This window comes from Anopheles marshallii, chromosome 3 (genome assembly GCF_943734725.1).
Source record: "Anopheles marshallii chromosome 3, idAnoMarsDA_429_01, whole genome shotgun sequence".
NCBI classification, from domain to species: domain Eukaryota; kingdom Metazoa; phylum Arthropoda; class Insecta; order Diptera; family Culicidae; genus Anopheles; species Anopheles marshallii.
The window spans coordinates 60,867,621-60,890,262 of NC_071327.1; the positions used below are offsets into that span (position 1 = coordinate 60,867,621).

At 45.3% G+C, this 22,642-nt stretch overlaps 5 protein-coding genes across 5 annotated transcripts in view; 3 read left to right on the forward strand and 2 right to left on the reverse strand.

Moving 5' to 3' along the window:
• Positions 1-9,428, forward strand: part of LOC128716380 (heparan sulfate 2-O-sulfotransferase pipe) — a 111,950-nt gene extending 102,522 nt beyond the window's left edge. Inside the window, exons 3-5 of the mRNA XM_053811300.1 lie at positions 5,783-5,886; positions 8,463-9,022; positions 9,104-9,428. Coding sequence (XP_053667275.1) covers positions 5,783-5,886; positions 8,463-9,022; positions 9,104-9,428 — 989 coding nt within the window. The remainder of the gene's footprint in view (positions 1-5,782; positions 5,887-8,462; positions 9,023-9,103) is intronic.
• A 709-nt stretch (positions 9,429-10,137) lies between these two features.
• On the reverse strand, positions 10,138-12,936 carry LOC128713378 (deoxynucleoside triphosphate triphosphohydrolase SAMHD1 homolog). The gene is made up of 6 exons (XM_053808236.1): positions 12,701-12,936; positions 12,554-12,641; positions 12,391-12,477; positions 11,881-12,329; positions 10,508-10,703; positions 10,138-10,437 (listed from the first exon to the last, which is right to left on the reverse strand). The coding sequence occupies exons 1-6, from the start codon at positions 12,934-12,936 to the stop codon at positions 10,138-10,140; spliced, it is 1,356 nt and encodes a 451-aa protein (XP_053664211.1).
• LOC128713379 (multiple coagulation factor deficiency protein 2 homolog) lies at positions 11,042-11,842 on the forward strand. Its single transcript, XM_053808237.1, has 3 exons — positions 11,042-11,214; positions 11,296-11,558; positions 11,634-11,842. The coding sequence occupies exons 1-3, from the start codon at positions 11,042-11,044 to the stop codon at positions 11,840-11,842; spliced, it is 645 nt and encodes a 214-aa protein (XP_053664212.1).
• Positions 12,937-13,786: 850 nt separating the features above from the next.
• On the forward strand, positions 13,787-18,632 carry LOC128712949 (tonsoku-like protein). The gene is made up of 4 exons (XM_053807814.1): positions 13,787-13,805; positions 13,895-17,105; positions 17,168-17,373; positions 17,446-18,632. The coding sequence occupies exons 1-4, from the start codon at positions 13,787-13,789 to the stop codon at positions 18,630-18,632; spliced, it is 4,623 nt and encodes a 1,540-aa protein (XP_053663789.1).
• Positions 18,633-19,111: 479 nt separating this feature from the next.
• On the reverse strand, positions 19,112-20,647 carry LOC128711747 (divergent protein kinase domain 1B). The gene is made up of 4 exons (XM_053806631.1): positions 20,438-20,647; positions 20,204-20,371; positions 19,423-20,112; positions 19,112-19,324 (listed from the first exon to the last, which is right to left on the reverse strand). The coding sequence occupies exons 1-4, from the start codon at positions 20,645-20,647 to the stop codon at positions 19,112-19,114; spliced, it is 1,281 nt and encodes a 426-aa protein (XP_053662606.1).
• Positions 20,648-22,642: the final 1,995 nt, after the last annotated feature.

Below are 22,642 nucleotides of genomic sequence, written 5' to 3' on the forward strand. Positions count from 1 at the left end.
CGCAGTTTACTCCTTTCCCAGTGCACCCCATTTCCGGTCAGAAGAAGGAATGGCTACTCTAATTGCTCTTTGCTCTTTAAACGATTTAACTCGATCGTTGCACTACGGTCGATGCTGCTTCAATCCCGCTTCCTCTCGGGCTTGACAGGGCCGTAAAGAACCGTACCGGTAGCTGCACTCATTTATGGACCTAGAATCGATAATTAATTCGTAGTTCGGAAGCGCAAGCAGACAATACGCTCTACCAGGCGAACCTCGAGAACCCGAATGGCGATAGACAACACCCAGTGTCTTGCTGCAAAACCCGGAACCGTCCGGAACGAACCGTCTCGAACCGTTTGGAATCGTGAATTATTGTTTAAACAGATGATGGGGAATGGATGGCCAGCAGAATGCTGAACTTACATAGCTCACAATTTTGAAATCGGGTGTGTCCAACACGCCACACAAGATGCACGGTATGAATAGGGCTAGTTCCAATGGTCAGCAGGTTGAGGCTTTTTTGCTCTCCAGCAGTAATGAATTCCAATGAGTGCAGACAAGCATAGGGATGCAGCATTGACACCCGGAATCGGTTTTTTTTTGCTTCATTGCAAGGGAAAGATTCGAATGATAAATTGGGACAATAATGATTGTCTCGTCGGGAACGGTATTGGAAAGTCTTGATGAATACAGGGGAGCTTCCAAAAATGTGCCAAAGTAAACGATACCTGCAACAATGCATCACTGATTATTGAAGATGAATGAAGAATCATTCATGAGGAGGGAACACTCTTTTATTCATCGTGGAAAATCTGGAAGACATTGCCGTCCACGAATTGTCGTTCCGAAAACTGGAAAATCTGGAAGACAGTGCCGAATAGCAGAGTAATTATTCCAACACGTCCACGAATTGTTGTTCCGAAAACTCTTTTGCAACAATTTTACCTACGACATGTTGCTATTAAGACCCTCCGCACTGTAGGAATTAAGACTCCCGAGAAAAGAATGTGCCCAATCAATGTGTTTGCGTACTTTTTACATCCACCCAAAGTGTCGTCCGAGTTTGTCGCACCTTGAAATAATAATCACCACCAGAATCGTATCGGAATGTCGAAATAACTGTCGTACCGGCAGCAATTCCGATCACTATCGGCAATTGATAGTGATCATAAATGTGGGCACAGCCCGAGAACCCTTTTACCCTTATGGTAGGCCACACTCGGTAAGTAACCTACTGTGTGTTAATGTACAGCGGCAACGCCTTACCGGATCTCGCAAAATCACCACCGGCAATCCGAAACCTTGCCCTTGGCCCGTACCCCTGGTGATCTTGGTGGAACAATTTACGACATTACGTCCGGCAGCAATCTGCCGGCGACGGCTCTTTACGGAAATGCGGAAAAGCTGAAGCGCTTCCACCGCCATCGTCCACCACCGACGGTAAGCGAGAAATGCCAGGGTCAGGGCTGACCGGTTGCGATACGGAACGTACGAAACGGTGCTGGCACGCGTAACAATGGATGGAAATTAAATTTTACGAGCCCAATGCATAAACTGGCCGTGCCCCGCAACTGAGCTGACCGTGCCGAGTTTTGCCGTGATTTGGGAAACGTTTCGCCAGCACCGAATCGGTTCACCGTTCCGGAACTGGGAGACATTTTCCCGGGGGCGAAACATTTGCCCATTCAGCAACGCAGCCGCCAATTTCCCGATGCAGGTTGGGTATGGACGCCGGTCGCTTTCAGTGGATCGGATGCTGCGAAACACCTTTTCGGTTAGGATTTTCGGTACGATTGTTTCCAAAGTGTCTCCGACTGTGCCGCATGTAATTTTGGGGGTATGTGTAATTGCTTTTTATCGATTCCGCGAATAGTCGTTGGAAGATTTGCCCGTGAAAGGCTCTTTTTTAATAAATCCTTCTCTGAATAACACGCACATTGGATGTGTTCGCAGATACAGTTCTAATAGATTTGTTTGAAAATTTTGTTGGCTAGTATTTCTTCAAAAACTTTGAAGAATTTTAATGAATTTTTTCGTGCCATAATATCACATTAGTATGATAAGTAGATCGTTTCACACGGTATAAAGAAGTGCCTTAAACCCCGTTGAATCTCATTCCAAACTACATAGCGAACTGAAATCCGATTCCCTTTATCTTTTCTTAAAGTTTTATTTATGTTTTCGAAATCAAATTATACAAAAAATCCTTCAACAATCAACCAATTTGCTTTAGCAAATTTAAATCACAAAAACTTGGTGTTTCATTCGTTTAAACAAAGCCAAAGGTCAAAGAAATAAGTCAAACTGTCTTGATGCTACATATTTTAGTATTAGGAAACTCCTTTTCTTTGTTTTAATGATTTCAAAGATTTGTTTTGCCATTGAAGTAACAAGGTTTTTGACTGTTTGAGAGCTGATTTACTCTCAGCATTCCCTGATGCTCCTGACTTTGAGGTCCTGAGGTCGCTTTGCGTAACACTTTGCTGCCATTATTCTCCAAAAATTCTCCATAGAGTCGCAATCTGAACTGCAAGCTCATGAACCGGGATTACTTTTGATTTCAACCATGCCTTTCATTGGCATGATGCGTGAAGTGAGGCATTATTCTGCTAGAAAACAGTGTAGTCATACGAGCAATCCACCAATTACAGAATCAAAACATCTTTCAGAACTTCACCGTAAGCCTTCGAAGTCTTTCTCGTGGATACCCAAGCAGATAGGATGCTTAGAATAGCTGGGAAATGCCCTTTCCGTTGCTCCTCCATAAATCTCTTAGAACGGATCCCTGCTTGACTCTATAAATTATTCCAATATAGACTGTACTAGTGGAAACCATCCAAATTGAACATTTTCTCACGTAAAAAATGTGTGAATCCATTCATTAGTCCAGTACATGTGGTTCTGTATAAGCTCCAATCGATTAACTTTATGCTTTACATAACATGATCTTGAATAACTTATAGAAAAGTTCGATTTAATTTGATGACTTCAATAATTTAATTTGATTAGATTTAATTTAACTGAGAAGCATATCAATATGCTGGTGCCGCTAAACGAATGCATCGCACTGTACAACCATTATTTGTGGCTTTACATGCAATGGATTAATTTTAAAGTAGCTGAAAAATGTTAATTTATGAAAATTTATTTATTCTCACCCCGTAAGTGTCCTTTCTGTTTTCCCGCGATAAACCTTTTCTGTCAACCAATAAACCCCAGCCAGGAATGATCCTTCTGTGGGTCGAAATTCTCTTTTCCTTTTTTAATAAAAACAGTCCTACCCCCCTCCAAAAAAAACCCCCCCTACAAACGCCATTTTGTACAGCCAACTGAAGGAAAAGGTGACAAAAAAGTATGAAATATACTGGGAAAACTCTCGGTTTTTTCCCCGGGAGTTAAATGCCCGCGGTACGGTGACCACCGCCAGCCGACAAACACAGCACACCCGAGTGGACTATCGGGTCATCCTTCTACCCACAGCGGACAGTGCTGTCTTCCGAACGCTACGGGGCACCGCACGGATGAAAAATTATAATGAACTTGACTGACGGGTTTGGAGGGAAACTGTTGAACTGGTAAACAGCGCTAACGAACCGTGAATAAGCGAGCATAAATGTTGCGTTTACGTTGCATCGAGTGGCTGCTGTCAGTCGGCCGGTCGATCTGTCCCCGGTATCCTGTCCAGGGTGTTTCACACCTCACACCAACCAACGCAGATCCCGGCCGGCATGGATGGATAACCAAACGGGGCACCGATGCAGTACACGTTGCTGGTTGGCTGCAGTCTTGGCGGACCCGCTTCGCCCCGGTCGATGTGTCATGAATGACCGTAGCGGAACAGGTGAAAAGTACAAACCCCTCGGGGGAGGGTGGACAAAAGGACACAAAGCGGTGGTTCCACCGTACCGCGTTAGGTCGAGCTCCCGGACGGCGCTGCATGGCATGTTCTGCGGTCAAATCCACGTCACATTGACATTGCACTTCGGCTTTGTGGGTCGGCCTCACTACGCCGAGGTTGGGGTTTGATCGATGCGAGACTTTCGTCAGCGATGTAAGGACTCATCGTCGGGGATGCGAATGCCAGGAGGCTTAGCGCACACGGGAACAGAAAGGCAAAACGGCAACGATGCAAGTTAAGCTTAACCGTGTACCGTAGAAGCCACTTACTCGGGGGACTTGTTTCGCAATGTTGACAAAAAAACAAGAACACAGTGAGAACAAAGCTCTTTCCGGTTGTGTCCGGAATGTGCGCCGGACTGAACTGAATTTCGAACACCCTGTACAGGACATTCAGTAACAATTGGTTTGGAGTTTATTTTCCATAACGGTTCAGCAGACCTACACACCACGTTCAACATGATTTCTTTCAAATTTATGGTCCACCCTTAGTGGGTGGAGTGAAAACCAATCCACCACCCGCTTCCAAAAAAAAAAGGGAAAACAAAGCAATGTACCAATGGTTTGTCATCCACATTCGAAACAAACCACGTAGAACCGCTGAACTGGAACCGAGGGGTTAGAAAAGTATTACCCATAAAAAAAAAGGAAAACGAAAATGCATTAAGTCAAGTGAAAGTGAACCCCGCTTCCACATCCGTGGTGTCCCGGGCGAACACAGCAAGGCGGGCCAGTTTGGAAAAGTTCGCGCTCCGTTGGGCACGCAAAGGCGAAGGGACATCACCGTAATGAGCAACGTTTATTTTGTCACGAACTTTAACCGAGTCGCCCACCAGTTCAACCCCCCTCCCCCTCCTTCCCACCCTCTCCCTCCAGAAAATCATCTTCTAACGCAGCGTCTTCGAATCTGTCCTCTCCCTTCCCTTCTTTTACTACATTTACGCCATGCTTCAAAGGAAAGAAACATCTTCAAGTAGTAAACTGTCTCCGGGCACTGTATTTCCGTTGCCCACAGCCACGGAACAGCACCAGCAGCAACAAAAAAAGCGCACGCTCCTCCGGACAAGTATTATTACGGTGCAGTTTTACGAGCACTGAAACTTTACTGATCTTCGCCCGGTTGAAGATGTCGTCCTCGGCGTACGGTCTTGGACCGAGCTCGGTCCAGCCAGGGCTGGAGGGCTTTGGGAGTGGTTTCCGAAACCGGCATTTAGTAGTTAAAGAAATTTTATTTTCTACTGCCCTACTTACCTTTTTTTTTTCTTTTCGGGGGGCTGGTTTATAGGTACCGTCCCAGTAAAAGAAGGAACACCAACCATTCACTGAACTTTGTCATGAACTTAAGGCTTTATGAAAATTAAACACCGCCTGTTACAACAGATTGCGCTTGAATATGCTACCGAGCTGTGGGAATACACTCACTCTACTTCAACAGCAAAAAACAACACTGAACCGTTCACAATGACTTCCCCCCAACAGGGAGCGCATCTTCAACATCATAGCCCTTCTGGTTCTTCCCATGCAACACTCCCATTCGAATTGCTGCACCGTACCTACAAACATTCGGAGCACATTTGTGCTCCTTCTTGTGTGTCCCGTCCGGACGAATCAGACAAACGGCAAATGACGAATGAAATTGATGCAATCATAATTGATACCACAAACGGAACATATCTCTCGCCTTGGCTTACGCCACTAACGAGCAAAAGAAAAACCGACCCAGCCGGAAAACGGATACTAATTGCTTCCTTCCGGGCGGTTTGTGTTCGTACAGAACGGCTGGGGTTTGGGATTTTCTATCACATCTTCTCCCTTTCTCTCTCTGTGTGTGTTTTAACCCCACAAAAACAGCCCATCACTAACGTGTGTCTGCTCGCATTTCTTGTCTCTTCCTTTTCCACAGTTTCGGCCGGAGCTAACCAAAGCCATCATCCGGATGAGCACCATCACCACGAGCTGATTGGCAATCTGCATCATACGTACAACTATCTCAAAAGCACCGGACAGGTAACGTTTCAACCTTTTCGAACCCTTATTTGGGTCACAATGAGTAAAACAAAAAATAAAGGGATTTTAGGTTTATGTTTCATCTTGCAATTGTTGCAAATCTAAATGTGCGCCGGAAGTAAAATGCTACCAACGCTACTAGATAACAAACCAGTTAATCAAACATCAATCATTAGAACTAGATCTTGGAATTGTTCAGCTCCCGAACGAGAGAAGAAGAGCGCTAGGCAATCTGCTTTTGTCGCAAACAACCACCAACAAAAAACCCATTCTTAATTTCGGTTTTCACTTTGGACATAAAATCATAATTGAAGAAATAAAGAAGAAAATACAAAGCACCACTACCGGGGCACCGTTCGCTTCGTCCAGGATATTTCACCCAAAACCTTTACCCCACTTTGGAGAGAATGAAAAAGATTCAAGCCCCTAACGATCTTTGCACGAAGTGCACCACACTGCCAGCACGCCACGCATCCACTGGGTACTGAGCCGGTGTGGTTAAAGGATCATTGCGGATCGGGCGGTCGAGGCGGAAACGCGCCGCGTCCCGTCGGACAACGGGAGGACAGAATTTATTATAACGCTTCCGAACATCCGTGGTAAGAGAGCGCGCGTGGTGCAATTTCCGCGCAAATATGCCACCTTCTATTTGTGTTTGTTTGCCGCTTTCTTTTATGCTGCTTCTTCGACGGGGTTTTAGCTACAGCGCTTCCTACCTACAAGGAAAATTTATCTTCGCAAGATGTTGTACCATTTACATACACGGGTGAATGTGTGCTGCTTTCTTGCATAATGTCGCCAAAAAAAAACAAAAGGAAAAGATGCGATTTAAAACCGAGTGTTTCTGGGTGTGAGCGAGCAAAAATGTCCACAAGTAGCGTGGAGAAGGCATCGGAGACAATAAATGCATCCTGGGTTGCCTTTCGGTGTGCATGGACCCCCGTAAAAGTGGATCGTTTAGCAACCCAAGCTTACACCCCGTGCCACTGGGGGGAGTATGAGGGAGGGGGGGGTAGGAGGAGTCTCCACCCTCACTCCTCTGTTTTACTTTTTGGCAAACGATTTTGACACGTGCAGCCATAATTCAACCGTTTTATGGGAGTGTTCCCGGTGCCAGACGCGAGATGCTACACTCCAAACTGTCCCACACTGTGTGTGTGAATGTCTGTTTGTCTCTCGGTGAAAACTACTCGCGTATAACTACCCCACCAAGTATCCTTACGCCCCCTCCTCTGGGGGAAGTAGGTCATCGAGAAATGGGCAATTTTCTTCCAATTTTGCGATGGTACATCCATTCCGGCCGTACATGTGTGGAACCAGGTGCAGACAATTGTGTCCCTTCTTGGTTTCCGGCAGGTTATCGCCGTTGCCTTGGTGCTGCAACTAAAAAAATAAGAAAAGCGATAGAATTGGAAAGAAGGAAAGAAAGTCAAACCGATCAGCCACAATGTGCATTAAAGGATGAAAATTTGGGCACATACCTTAGACAAATGGGGACGCTTTATCACATCAAACGGTCAGTGAATCATCTCCATTTTTGGTTGTTTGTTTGTGGAGTTAAAGTATCTCGAAGCGAAGGAAAACAATCAGCCCAAATCGACAACACGACACGTTGCCTCCTGTACATAAGTGGAACCCCACCATAAGCACGTGCCGGATAGATGGCACACTTGACCTACATGCGATAACGTTCCACACATTGCATACTTATGGTGATTGTAAATTTTGAAATTGAAGTACTCATTGTTTTAATGATCATTCATCCTTCTTTTTGCTCCTATTTATGATGAAACACACTTAAAGAATTTTTAAAATTCAGTTAACATGAGATACTTAGATTGTTCTTCAGCAAAAGAAACCAAATAATAGAAAGAATCACCGAATCACGAAATTCTCACATCTCGCCCATGCACCGGAGTTCCATGCTATGTCTTTCTGCTTATACATTCTTCGCCTACTGACCTACTCCAAGTGGCAACCCGAAAGTAAACACTTACCAAATTTAAAATCCGTCCAACATGCCATGCTTTCGTTTTCAAGCAATCATCATCATGATCATCATCATCATCCGCAACCAACAGGATCGCCATTTACCAAACCATTTACCAACTAAACACCCCAACCGAAGGGCTGGATGGTATGCGCGAAACAAACATCATAAACCGTGTGGTGCCGGATGAGTTGGTTAATTTTTATGCAAATCTACTGTTTTGCTTTTGGGTGCTGTGCTTCCACCTCCTCCACCGGACGGGGCTTCGGTGAGCAACAATTCTACCCAGGCTATTATGCGATTGTCACGGCACAATATGGTCACTTTCTTTGCCATTTCTCTTTCGCTTCGTCTCATAAATATTCATATTTCTCTGGTTCGACGATTTACCTGGTTCGCATTTTCGGACTCGCTCGGACAATCATTTCAATTTACAGCTTGCCGGGCAGTCCCCGGTCAGACCCAAAGGTAGATTTTTATAAAAACCGAATCGTTTTTCTTCGTCAAAATCGTCAGAATCAGTTGCCATCATTCCCGATGTGGGGCCACAAACACTACAGCTTCTTCATCTTCTTCTTTCCCTCAGATGCAGAGCCTCAAAGCGATGGAACTAAACAATACGCGCCGATCAGAGGTTCCGATTATCTTCTTCAACCGGGTGCCGAAGGTTGGCAGCCAAACGTTCATGGAGCTGCTGCGTCGATTGGCGGTGCGCAACGATTACACCTTCCACCGGGATGTGGTCCAGCGGCTGGAGGTGATCCGGCTGTCACCCGAGCGGCAACAGGAACTGGCCGAAATGGTGATGGATCTGCCGGTGCCGTCCGTGTACGTGAAGCATGTCTGCTACACGAACTTCACTCGCTTCGGTCTTCCGATGCCGATCTACGTTAATATGGTTCGCGATCCGGTCGAGCGCATCATCAGCTGGTACTACTACGTGCGTGCGCCCTGGTACTACGTCGAACGGAAGCAAGCGTTTCCCGATCTGCCACTGCCAGATCCACGCTGGCTGAAGAAAGATTTTGAAACCTGCGTCCTGCAGGGCGATCCAGAATGCACCTATTCGCAGAATGCCGTCCACGAGGGCATCGGAGATCATCGTCGACAGACGCTATTTTTCTGCGGACACGGCGAAGAATGTCTGTGAGTATTGACTGCGGTGTATGTAGATGTATGTGACTGAAGTATTATGTTACTATCCACTGTTTCCTTTCATTTGCACAGTCCCTTCAACAGTGCCGGAGCACTGGAACGCGCCAAGTATGCCGTCGAAAGCCAGTACGCGGTGGTTGGTGTGCTGGAAGACCTGAACACCACGCTCACCGTGCTGGAGAAGTATGTTCCGCGCTTCTTTACCGGCGCCAGCTCCGTCTACTTTAACGAGGTGAACGTACTGCAAAAGATCAACAAAAACAGCTTCAAACCGCCGGTCAGCGAGGAGATAAAGGATCTTGTCCGACGAAACTTTACGAAGGAGATCGAATTCTACCAGTTCTGCAAGCAGCGGCTCTATAAGCAGTACCTTGCCACGCAGCTACCACTCAAATAAAGTGTTCCTTTCTACGCGTGGTTCGACGCACTAACCGGCGTTGACCATTCAAGCGCGGAACGTAGTATGATAAGAAAAAGCAGGAAACTTAAAATCCACAAAACCACACACACACACATTCCCACATCATTATTTATGTATAAACTATTCATCTAGCGTGTAGGATCCACCATCAAGCCGTGAAAGTGTTTAGCCCCGATTTAGCCCGACCATTGCGAAGATCATCGATCATGGACGGGATCGTTGCATGTTTCATTGCGGAACAACTTAACCGGTATCTCTAAATGCAACCGTCGGTGATGCATGGTTTTGTGTTGCAGAAGACGAAAAAATGTGTAAAATAAATATTAAATATTAAAAAACACAAAAAGTTTTGTTCTCAGTTATTCCATACACTTTTTCCATAACTTTGGTGCTTCGAAGGTAACACGTTTTTTTTATTACACTGAATTAAAAATCTTTAAATAAACACAGAAAAAAACAAAACCAAATGAGTTTAATTAAATTCAAAATAGAAAAATAACTCTCTTCTATTAACGTATATTCACACTGGTGCTAAAATATGAATGCATCTTAAGTTGTGGGCGTATCTAAATCGTAGTTTACTGCAAACAACACAAAGCAAAAGCCTCTGATTGATGTAGAGAAACGAAGATAAACAAATAATTTAACGTTTTTTCGTAAATTCCACACACAAATAAAACCCCGACTAGCTTCCCATTGTTGTTCCGTTGAGTAAATGGGTAAAGTGGTGCCTAGCACGTCTTTGCACTTCCGGGTCGACGCTGGTACAGTACATGATGTACTCCTCAATCTCGTCAACCGACTCGCATGTGACGCTTTGGTTCAGGTCCCTTGCTTCCTCCAGGGAAACAATATCGATACCACCATCGGTACCGGGTTTGTAGAAGGTAACGTTAAAGCTAGAAAACCATTGTTGCGCAGATTTTATGTATCGTACCGCTTGTACAACAATGGGTTCTCTCTGTTGGCAGTTGTACTCCTTTATCTAAGAAAGAAAACAGTGGAAATTGAATGAGTTTACAGATGTAAGCAGAATTTGTAATTAATTTCAGTACCTCTTTTGTCATGTCGATCGAAAATCGAACTATTTCTTCGTACAGGTCTTTGTTTTGCAGACGGTTTATTATTCCTCGAGCTCTTTGAAGCTGCGGAAGATTACTAGAGGCCAGCTCTCCAATAATGTTATCGTCTAAATACTTAAATAGGTCAGGTTTACCATGTATTTTCGAAAGTTGTTCACTATGGCCATTGCTAAAAAAAAAAAAAAGTTTACAGAATATCTGGTCAACAATTGTTAAAACCGTTAAAATGTATATTCAACAGCAATCTCAAAAGCAACATAAACAGCGAGTGGCAACACTGCCCTGCCTGAAACCGCATCCTTTCTATTGCGCATGAACAAGGATACGCAGGAAGCAACAATAATAAAGTGCAGCAAAATGTCAAACTTTCGCCAGGATGCAAACATTACCCTAGGTAAAAACAGTTCCTTGCGATTATTTGTTAGCACACAAACACTTTTCCATCGAAACATTCCTTTTGGTGAACGTAAAACTAGAAGTTAGTGCTGCCTGAAGAACTGTGTTAGTATGAGTTTCGCGTACCGTAACAGTTTCCTGTTACACTACATCGTTTTATGCACTACGCTCATTCAAGGGCCCGTTGCGACAGCAGGTGCAAAGGGACCCCATCATCCTGGGGGTGAATTTAGTCGAAGATCAGAAAAACTTCACTTGGATGACCATTTGCAACCTGAACGAGAGTAAGTCAGTGTTTGTGTGCATGTATGTCGCTGATGATCAGCAATTGATTTCCTACATTCCTCTTCGAAAAACTATCACAGACATCTGGAAGATGACTTGAAACGTTTACCGATCGGTGAGCAAAGTCTGACGGAAATGTCCGAGGACGAGAAAAACTTTTACTACTTCAAGCTACACGATTCGGACAACAATGATAATCTCGATGGGTTAGAAATGTTACACGCGGCCACTCATCACCATAGCAAGGCCGAAGGGCAGCTGCACGGTATAGATTCAAATTCGAAGCACACGCCAGACGACCGATCACCCTTTCTGGAAGATGAAGAATTTAACCATATCATTGGTAGGGATAGCGCCCGTTTAAAGCGGAGTTACCCCAAAAAAAATGTTACATGCTTGTCTCTCATTCTACTTGCAGAGGTTATCGATGATTTCATCGAGTTTGCCGATACCGATAAGAACGGACTCCTTAACTACCCTGAGTATATCAACGCAATCAATCTGAACGATCCCAAAAACACACACACGACGGTGGACACGCCACAGGAACCTAATTTAAACCAACAAGCAGCCAACTCGGATGTTCCTACCGAAATATTTAATACGAACGAAACTGATGCTGAATAAAATATGAGCGGAAATTAACCAACATCTTTTTTACTTACCGCAAGAATCGAAAACCTGCCTGTTCAGCTTCATGCATCACGTCCAGCATCATGAGCTCTGCGCCCAATACCTTCGGGTCTTGGTAGCAACGGCAATGGAACATTTGTCGGGCGCATGCCATTTCGTACACCAGTGGATAATCTTCCCAATGATACGCAAGCTGGCCTTTTCCTTGCACCGTAACAACTCGTACACGATCAAACATTCGCCGAAAGGGCCGGGATGGTTTAATTATACCCGGCACACTATGAGCGTCGCGTTGCAGATAGTCGCAACGATCGACATCCACATCGCTGCTAACGATTTGCGTCATAAACTGTCGATCTGCGTCCAGAAGTTCGGACGCATCGCCTCGTATCAAGGCACATATTAGATTGATCTGTTTTTCCGAGACAACTTCCATGCGGTCCAACAGATTTCTTGCAAGTTCAACAGAGGATCGTTCGTGCTGGAATCGTGAAAAACGTGCGTTAAGATTTAGGTTTCAAAAATTTTTCCACGTTACTTACCCGCCAATGTGCACCATAAGCTTCGACAAACTTTTCCCACAGATGAGAGAAAGGTCCATGGCCTAAATCGTGTAAAACGGCAGCCAACTGCGATGTAAAAGGAAGGAATCATGTAACTTTGTAGTTTAAAACGAGCTAAAGATGACTCCATGGATTTGCTTACCATCACACACTTCCTTTCGTCCTCAGTGATAGGTTTGTCTAGAGTCTTATTCACTTCCTTCAGCAAACTTCCAGCGAGGTAACATGCTCTGGAAATTGGATGGTTAGATAAAGATTGTTGTTTTTTTGTACGAATTTTCAAACTTACCCCAGCGAGTGATCGTATCTTGTGTGTAACGCCGTTTCAAAAACTACATTCGATACGCCTAACTGCTTCAAATGTTTCAGACGTGTAAACTCTTCCGATGCCACCACCGCTCGTACATACGATGGTAAATGAAATGTACCGTAAACGGCATCTTGCACCGTTAGATCGGACGGTTCCATCTCCGTCTTCGATATTGCAACGCCTATTCCACCACTCCGTATGCTGGATCGTTCCATTTCGAAGATTAGCTTTTATCAGATTTTTCCGTCGTATTCAAGACTTCGATAGCTTATCGTTCTTTCCTTTCCGTACCAGTAAAGTTGTTCGCCTTACCACCCGATGTGAAATGTTCTTCGAATAACTGATGCCTCATGTCGTCCCATCGTTGCTAGCAACCAAACAATCGAAAAGCCATTCAATCACACCAGCCTACTTCTTGGTAAAACACACAACTCTCCTCACTCGGTTCGCTAGCACCAAATTTAGCCTAATATCACGCGGCTATCAGTACCCCATTCATTACGAAGAAATGACATCTGTAAACAATTTGTAAATAAATATGACTACGCACACGCACACAAACGCACGAATAGCGTAGGAACTTGTCAAACAAACTAAACGTAGGCTGTGGACATATGCCACGAATGGATTGCTAAGTGCATGGATTATTAATGCGCAGCGGCATTTTCAAGTGGTTTGCTTACCATAAACAAATGAAACAATGTATCTGATTTTGTTTCCAATCGGACTTCATCTCAATTTATTGATCCGTTTCTACTTTCCCTGGGAACAGCAGATTCAGTGTGGAGAGATTAATAAATAATCCAACAAATTCAACCGCAAAAGATTTCCCACTGGTGTCAATCGTGTGAGCTAGTTTCAACCACATCTGCTGTGCGCGCTTTAACTTTGACGTTTGTTCGAAAAGCGTAAACAATTTACGCGGATATACATGTTTAGTTTTCTCCACACCGTTTCGTCATTGTAAATTTATTGTTTTACTGTGATATAGAAGAACATTTGCTAATAATTAGATAAATTTGGTTGTTTTGTACCTTAAACTAAAAGTGCATAATATTAGCCACAATGGAGTACAACGAGCAGAGTGAGTTTTCCTAATGCTTTTGCACACGAAAACCGCACCAACCGCTTCAACACAGTTAAAATAAAATTGAACTCGTCTGTTTATTTTAGAGTTGATAAAGAAGAAAACGAAATACGCAAACGAATCAAACTATTTAGCGTTGGGAGAAACATGCATGCAGCTCGGTGAATGGTATAAAGATCGTGAAGAGCATCAGCGCGCCCTCAACGAATACAAACTAGCGGCCAAAGCGTATGAAAAGATAAACAAACCGATGGATCGAGGGCTTGCGTTCAGGATGGTTGGGGAGATGCATTCCACGTTGGGTCAGTACAAGGAAGCACTGCTCAATGTACAGGCCTATATGCGAGCCGCTCTGAGGGAAGCCAATACCAAAGCTTTGCAAGAAGCACACACCACCATGGGTCGAGTTTATTTGCAGCGGGCCGAATCCTTCCAGCGACAGGGCAAAACATCCGATGCAGAGTCAGATTTAGCCGAGGCTGATCGATCGTTTCGTACGGCGCTTTCGATTTGTGACGAACTGAAACGAATTCTGCCTAAAACCGAGCTGATCAACATGCAGGCCAGGGCTCATCTGAACCTCGGTATTACATTAGACAATCAGAATCAAATGGGCCCAGCGAAGGAAAATATGGAACGAGCGATTCGACTTGCGAAGGAGGCCGATCTGTTTGACCTTCTCTATACCTGCTACAACGCGATGGCGCTCTCTAGCTCACGATGGGAAATTAACGATTCCACCGACGGTGATCATTGTGGACAAACGTTACGCTTGTTGAACCTCAGCCTTGAGGTAGCGTCTCGTCTTACCGGGCGTGCTACGAAAATGTGCCAAACGTTAATGCTGATGGGAACGTTTTTCCTCAAGATGGACGATTTTCAAAGCGCCCGCCAAACACTGAAGCGGGCCTACCGGCTTAAGACACCTGTTGCGAGCGATGCAAAATGGATACAGCAGAAGCTTAAAGTACTCATCGCTATGTGCCGTATGGAGGATGAATTGATAACGATCGATGCTTCAAACTATGTGCGCCGCAAGGAGCTGTACGAACGCATGGGCGACGGTGCATGTAAGTTGCGTAATTTCAGCAAAGCTATCGATTATTACAAACTAATGCTGCAAAATGCCGAAGCAAACGGTGAAACCGATCGACAGTTAATACCGTGCTACGTGAGTCTGTATCAAACGTACATTGATAACCGGCAGTATGAGGAGGCGCTAGGGTATCTCTGGAAGGAGCACAACATCATAAACAATGAACCGCAGGAAGCGTATTACACGTTGATGAAAATTGGCAAGCTATACGAACGTCAGAAGAAATCATTTTTCGAGATCCAGAACATTTACCTGCAGGCGAAAGGTGAGGCACGGAAGCTTAATTCGATCGAACTGCAACGTGCGGCAGTGCAGCGTGCGGTTAAGGTATTACGGGGCTGTTGTATGGATTTAATGGCGGACAATCTGGAACAGGAAGCATTGGGTGAAGGCATCGATATATCGAATGTCGCTGAACCTGATAGTGAAGATTTGCTGGATCAACATCAAACAAATGATCTTATAGATTACGATGTTGAGGAAGATGAGGAAGAGGATGCAGAACGTGACACACCAAATGTGGGGGATGAAATCGATCTTAACGTCGATCTTACCGATGATTCCGACGGTGATCCTGCTCTTACCATAGGGGAAGATTTAAACAAATCCACAACGGGTGAAACTTCGAAAACCCGAAAACGGGGTAAACGATTTGCGGTCCGACGTAACAAGAAGGGAGAAACACAGCTACATCAAGCTGCCATCTCCGGCAATAAAGCTCTCGCCGAACAACTGCTCCAGCTAGGGCATCCGGTGAATGAACGTGACTTTGCCGGATGGCTCCCACTCCACGAAGCCTGTATACACGGGTATTCCGAAATCGTCACACTGCTACTCGATCGTGGAGCACATATAAACGATAAGGGTGGTACTAGTTGCGAAGGCATTACACCACTGCACGACGCCTGCCGTAATGGACATTTGGACGTGATCACGGTACTGCTTGATCGTGGAGCTAATGCGACGCAGCGTAATGATTACGGCGAAACTGCACTGAACATGCTGGATGGATGGTACAAAAAACTTAAGGTGCCTCTAACATCCTCCGAAATGAGTCATTACCAGCGTATTAAAAACGAACTGGTAGCACAGTTTGATGCCGCTGCAATCCCAATATCGCCACCTACGACATCGGTAAGATCGACCGGTAAAGCTTCTGCTGATAAAAGACCATTACGGCAGCATCGATCTGACGAAAAGTTCGAAGCATCGCTTTCTTCATCACTTACTTCACCATCGAGATCGAGCCTGCAAACATTGAAAGCGAGCAGGAGCTCTTCTGGATATGTGAGCGAGGTCGGTTTATCATTGCGGCACCGCAACGTCATATACGATGACGATAACGATCGATCTACTAGTGGTGAAGAATCTCCAAGCGAAGACACATACGGGAGCGCGAAGAAACACAAATCTCACAAAGCAGCTGGCGTAGTGGAGTATCGCAGCGTGATGAACGCGATGCGAAAGCATCGGCTCGATAATGAACAATCACCAACGCGTGCTACCCCTCAGAAGAAGCGCCAAGCACCCCGATTTGCTGATGAGGAAGAAGAAATCGACCATTGGCTTATCGACGATATGAAACAGACGACGAAAAAGAGTCGCATGAATCGTGATCGTGAATCCGTCGAAGATGGATTGGAAAAACGTAATTCGTTTTCCATTTCAACAAATACCGTCGAACCTATGAGTGATTGCGAAACAACACGTTACTGCGTATCGCTCGACTCGGACAGTGACGATCTGTTTGAGGAACAAGCACTTGAGCTGGACCACGATCAAGCCAAACGTTCGCAGCAAAACAATGATAAACAGAGTGCCTTCGCTGTTATCATGAGCAATTCGGCAAAAAGCTTTCGGCGAACACAATCTCGACGCAACTCGCATGAATCGCGCTCTTCCTCGTTCGGTCGACAATCCTCGGTCTATCAGTCATCCCTTCTTGATGCTGGTTTTGAGCGAATATCTAGTCCCACGCTAGAAGAAAAGGAAAATTTCGTACCACAGGAATGTAATTCACGAACGCCAATAAAACAATCGCTAGAATTACTCACTCCAACTGTGCCTTTGGAGCAGGAACGTTTTATAAAGGTGATCCTCGATAATGGAGAAACGTACACTATTCAGTATGACGAGCAGTTGAATTCATCGCCACACCCGGTTGAATGGCTAGCGAATGCGGTTGCCAAACAGTACATTATGTAAGTAGTAGCGTTTATGTATTGTGTATCATGGTATATTGCAACAACATTATTTTTTGCAGAAATCACGGTAAACAGCCATTAATTAAACTGAGAGCAGTTGAAGGTTTAGGACCATCGGTAAATTCATGTTTAAATTCCGATACCTTGCATAAGCTGTTACAAACAGGTTCAACTGAAAGCACTACCGTTTACGGTGATATTTACGGCCAGGAACACGTTGATTTGGTACCATTTTTTGAAAATTATTGTACAGAACATAAACTTGGTACGTACGATACCTTTGTTTCAACAACCTTCGCCTTTGTTTTAAAACCTTTTTTCGATTTATTTCTTGCAGTGAATGATACTAATTTACGCAATCGTCTTAAGATGATGGATCGAAATCATTCCATCATCCTGGAAAATGATTTTGCCTTCAACATATCGTCCCTAGCAGAGAAGCATGTAATGTCCATTGTGCTTATGGTGGCATTTTTTCAGCAAGACTGGCTGAAGCGGTTAGACCTCTCCATGAATAGCATCACGGACGATGATGTTGCCACGCTTGTCCGGTATCTGCCATCCTGCCGGCAGCTGCGTATTTTACAGCTGGCGGGAAATATGCTCACTAGTAAAAGTGTGGAAATGCTTTGCTTTGGGTGTAGGAACGCTTCGGAGATGGCCACCAATGGAACAAGCACCAATCCCGCTGCCATCGGAGGCGGTCTATTAGCCAGGCTAGATCTAAGCAGCAACCCATTGGAAGACGATGCATTGGTTCCGCTAAGCCGGTTGTGTAGCAATTTACCATTCCTTCGATTTTTACGCATTCGCTCAACGGAGGTAACAAACTTCAACCCCACCATCTTCCCGACCGCCCAGCTTAATCGTTTGGAAACGTTTGACATTTCCGACAACAAGCTCACAGAGCGTTCCGTGCAATGTCTTTTAGAGCAATTAGCTGAGGGCAACCTGCGTGAAGCGTATCTCACGTCGCTACCTGTACATTGTATCAATATGAAACCTAAACTGTGGCAAACACTGTCCCAGAATCGGATGAATGAATTACGCATACTCAACCTGGGCAACTGTCGGCTGACGGACGACGAAATAGAAACCACACTTTTACCCGCCATCGGGCGAAACTGTGCATCGCTAGCGCAGTTGGATCTATCGCACAATATCAGTCTGACGAAACGTTCCTTTCTGGCCATCTTCCGGCACTGTGCCAGTGCCGTGTTTGAACTGAAGGAAGTAAACTTTCACCACGACATAGAGCTGTGGGTAGATATGGAAACGTTCGATTCCACGAATCAATTGCTAGAGTTAATCGAGTACAGCCCGACTGTGTGTTATCCTACACAAATATACGCCACCCTACCGGTGTGTCCTGCTTACAGTGCAGAACGATGCGAAAAGTTGCTTGCAGCGATGGAACACTTTTGGTGTTCGTTACGACCATCGAGTAAATCATGCATGAAAAGGCACGCAAATACTCTGCACATAACGCTTAGCGTTGGTTCAGAACAGGTAGCCCAGGTCTAAGGTTTTAAATATTACGTGAAGATTAATTTCAATTAAGTATTTGTAACAATGTTAATTAACAACTACCCTCAAAAAATCATAAAAAAACACGTAGAATAACTAATTGCGAAAGATCGTCAGTTCAATGAACACATTTCCGAACAATTTAGTTTTCCGTTTGTCCAAACAAACTGCTGTTTTGTGTTTATGTGTTTGTTTTTCTTCTTATTAGTGTACTCTATTATGCCTAGATCGTTGATAAGCGTTGAAAATCGTAAAGAATATCTTACGCAAAGGGCTCTACGTAAACGTGGCTCGCACTTTCATCTCGTACTGCTGAAACCGGACCATTCGGCTACTAATAATACCACAATTGTTGTACGCACGGCATGTGCGTGCATGTTTGATTATCACTGCAATTGACTAATGGTTCTATCGAGCGGTTTGCTGCAACTCTCTGGTCCCGAAATAGGGGCAATCCTCTCTGGCCAACGTTGGAGTTAGGAGTAAAGCGAGGAAGCAAGCTGCTCGTAGATACTGGTCAGCTCATTGTACAGCTGCTTCTTAAGCGTTTTCGATGCGCCCCATGGCCGTGCGGCATCCACGTCCGATCTGCTGACGGGCTGTGCGCAACGGTCCAGAATGCGCAGCAAACGGTTGGAACTTTTCTCCGTCACCAGGATGCCCGGTTCCGTGGCAGTACCGCGAAATATCTATCCAAATGGTAAGAGTTACACCCAGCTCCTTCAGCATTAATTCCGTGCTAACGTCTGTTCTATACTTTTTAGGATAAAAACCAAACGGTGCTCACCTTTTCGCAGACAATTTGCAGATTGTTGTTCAGCAAACCGGTCGTACACTGGCGGCTGGTAGTGTTGCAACGGCTGCGACAATCGTGATAGCTACAGTCGGCATCTTCCGCACACCAGCGTCCATCCGACAGCTGCCGATCGATCGATGCTTCCGTAGTGATGTACCGCAAATCGTGATACTTCATCCGACTGTCACTGATGCCAAAGCCGGCCAACAGCACCGAACACATCTGGAACCGGTTCTGCGCCATATCCTCCAGGTAGTCCAGTATCAGTACCGCCACCTTCAGATGGTATCGCCACTTGGACAGGTCGATGTGGTTGGTGAAATGGTACCGGCGCTCATCAAACTCAACCGTGTCGAGCAGCTCGGTAATGAATAGATCGCCGCACGTACCGATCACCTGCGGGAAGATCTCCCGCTCCTCGTACAACCGGCTCAACAGGTACTCGTTGTTCTGTATCAGGTTCCAGCTGTTGCGCATGCTGGCCCGAAACAGAATGTGATTGTTCTTGTTCTTCAGCTTCAGCAAGCTGTTCAGCTTGTCGAACGGTAGCTGCAGATTATACCGCAACTCGATATACCGCCGCACAATGCCAACGTACTCCGTTTCCGTTGGGAAATGTTCCTCCTGGTGGCGGCTATCGATCCAGGAAAGTTTCTCATAACTAGCATCCGGCACCACATGCTGCAATGGGAAGGGAAGAAGTCCCATCCAAAACGGTGGGTTTGTAAGCTTGGCACTATAAGCTAACGAACAGAACCACCCCCTGCATTACCTTAACCACCACAAACTGCTGAGCTTTACGTGCCAGAAAGCGGTTAGGATTGAAGGTATACTCCGATGTGCGTGTGGCCGGTGGACAGTGAAACTCCGATATTGTATCACCGGCACACAGCTCCGGACACATGTAGCCAGTGATTTCGTTCGTGTAATACTGATTGCACTGTAATCGAGCAAGATTAGGCACGAGGAACGCTTTACGGTTTGCAACCGGATCTACAACACTTACTATTTTCGATATCTTCCATTCAACCAGCACATCGAAACAGTAGTGCATACCGCTCAGCAGGTATCCCACCACACCGAGCACTACCATTAGCAGGATCACAGCCGTGGTAAGCACACAGTACTGGCGTCTTCTGGGTGAGAACCGGAATCTGCGGGTCATACTCTTGAACCGACTGTGCAATACCAGGGCACTGTTGCTGCTGATTGTCATTGCGACGGTTGTACGACACGGTACGGCTGTACGGCTAACGGCGATAGAGAGGAAAAAGGTATGTGAGTAGAGTTGAATTACCATCCTTTTATTTACGTTTTACAATAGCCATCGACCGTGCGGAGGATCTCTTACCCCTTATCAAGCTACAAAACTATTCCAGCCTCTGCTTTCGCTTCCGGTCGCTTTATGTACCAACCAAAACACAACCCAAAACAATGGGCCTACGGACCGGTATGTTGGTGGTGGTTTTTGCTTTTGCCACGATTGATTGTTACATAAAAACAAATGTCCGCCCTAAAATGTCACCGTCCCGAACCAAGGACGCAAAAATTGGCGTGCGTGTGCGCCAGTCCGGCCGCTCGGGGTTCGGGGATTTTTGTTTTCCTGTGTGACGTCATATTGGTCGGAACGCACGAGCTCCACGGAATAGCAAAGGTTCGCAACGTACCATCGCGCATGTCCCCGTCGGAAATGCATCACCACTAAGCTTTTCCCCGCTTAGTTTTTGTTCGTGCTAAGTTCACTGTCATCGCCCATGGAGTTACGGCCGCCGAATCTGGTCAGGATTCATTCAACTGGAAAGCACGTGGTTCTGGCTTGCAGCGCGTACTAGCACGCAAGCTCGGTAGCGGCGCGTGGATGCATTTCATTGCACTCTGGCGCCGTTGCACGAACGAGTGCACTGTTGTGAGCAGTGAACTTTGTGGCTGGAGATCTGCCAATGTGCGATTGGACGCAGCGAATCGAGGGAAATGTGTGCATCAATTTCCTTTTATTGGCACAATTACACTTTGCCGAACCCACAATCTGCGAAACGTACGTATTCTGGGGCAGTTCGCTTCTTGACCAACAGCAGCATCGAGGTGCATCCATGTTTGGGACGCTGGCAAATTTTTGATAGCGCAAAATGCACTTCCTGCCGATTATCATGTGCTCTACCTACTAAGGTCATTACACGCAACCCACTCGCGGGGTCGTTGCACCGATTTATCGATCCGTAACAAAACTTCCGGAATGACCTACTTTCCGGCCACCTCCGGAATAACTGATTTTTGGAACACATTCATATAGGTTAGTGCACTATCGAACGATAAACAAATGCAAAGTGGTTAAACTTTAGTGTTGAAGTAGAGAAATTTTAAGGAACCGTATTTACCGGTAACAAGCAATTTTGTTTCACAGATTTGACAAATTTGGCATTCTTATCAATCTGTAGTTCATAAATTGGGGCAAATTGGATTTTGTAAGTGCATTTACCTAGGAGCAGTTAAGTTGACAAGAGGAGCGCGTTGGAGAGAGCAAAAATATTGCTCACTGCTCTTTCGACTCTCCTTCTCGTTGAGTATGAAACGAGAGTGAAAGTGAAAAAATGGTATGTTTTAGGGTTGCAAGGGAAGGTATTATCATAGCCTGTATTGCGAGTGATACAGTATGTTTACATTTTTTTCTCATAGAACAGGGATTAGAATGTATTCTACTGAACGGATGCCATTTTAATAGTTTTTTTTTACAGTGTTTTCTTTAAAAAATCCTAAAAAAGATACTTTAATAGTAACAAAGTTTAATCCACAACATTCACAACGAAATACTGTCACCTACCTTTTCGGCAAGATCAAACGTACAACCAGCGAGTGCCCAAACTTCAAACATCTCGCCGGCACAACCGAATCCAAAACACGCCTGCGCGAGAAGAGCGAATTGTAGAAAGGTAATGAGAGAGAGAGAGAGCAACAGAGAGAAGCATAGTAAAAGAGCAGAGGAAACGCACAATATTGTTTTGCAATTGCACTGAGCATGGAACGCATTTGGTACGGCGGGTATATTCCTTCTTGCGAAGCAGCGAGAGCAGACGTGTGGTACAATTTTTTTTCGTTTGACAGCTGCGAGAGCGTATCAGCTGGTGAGCGACGGTTGTTGGTATGAGCGCCGCGACCTTGCAACGTCCTTCTCTTGACACTTTGGCTTGGCTAAAACGACGAACGGACGGCAAAC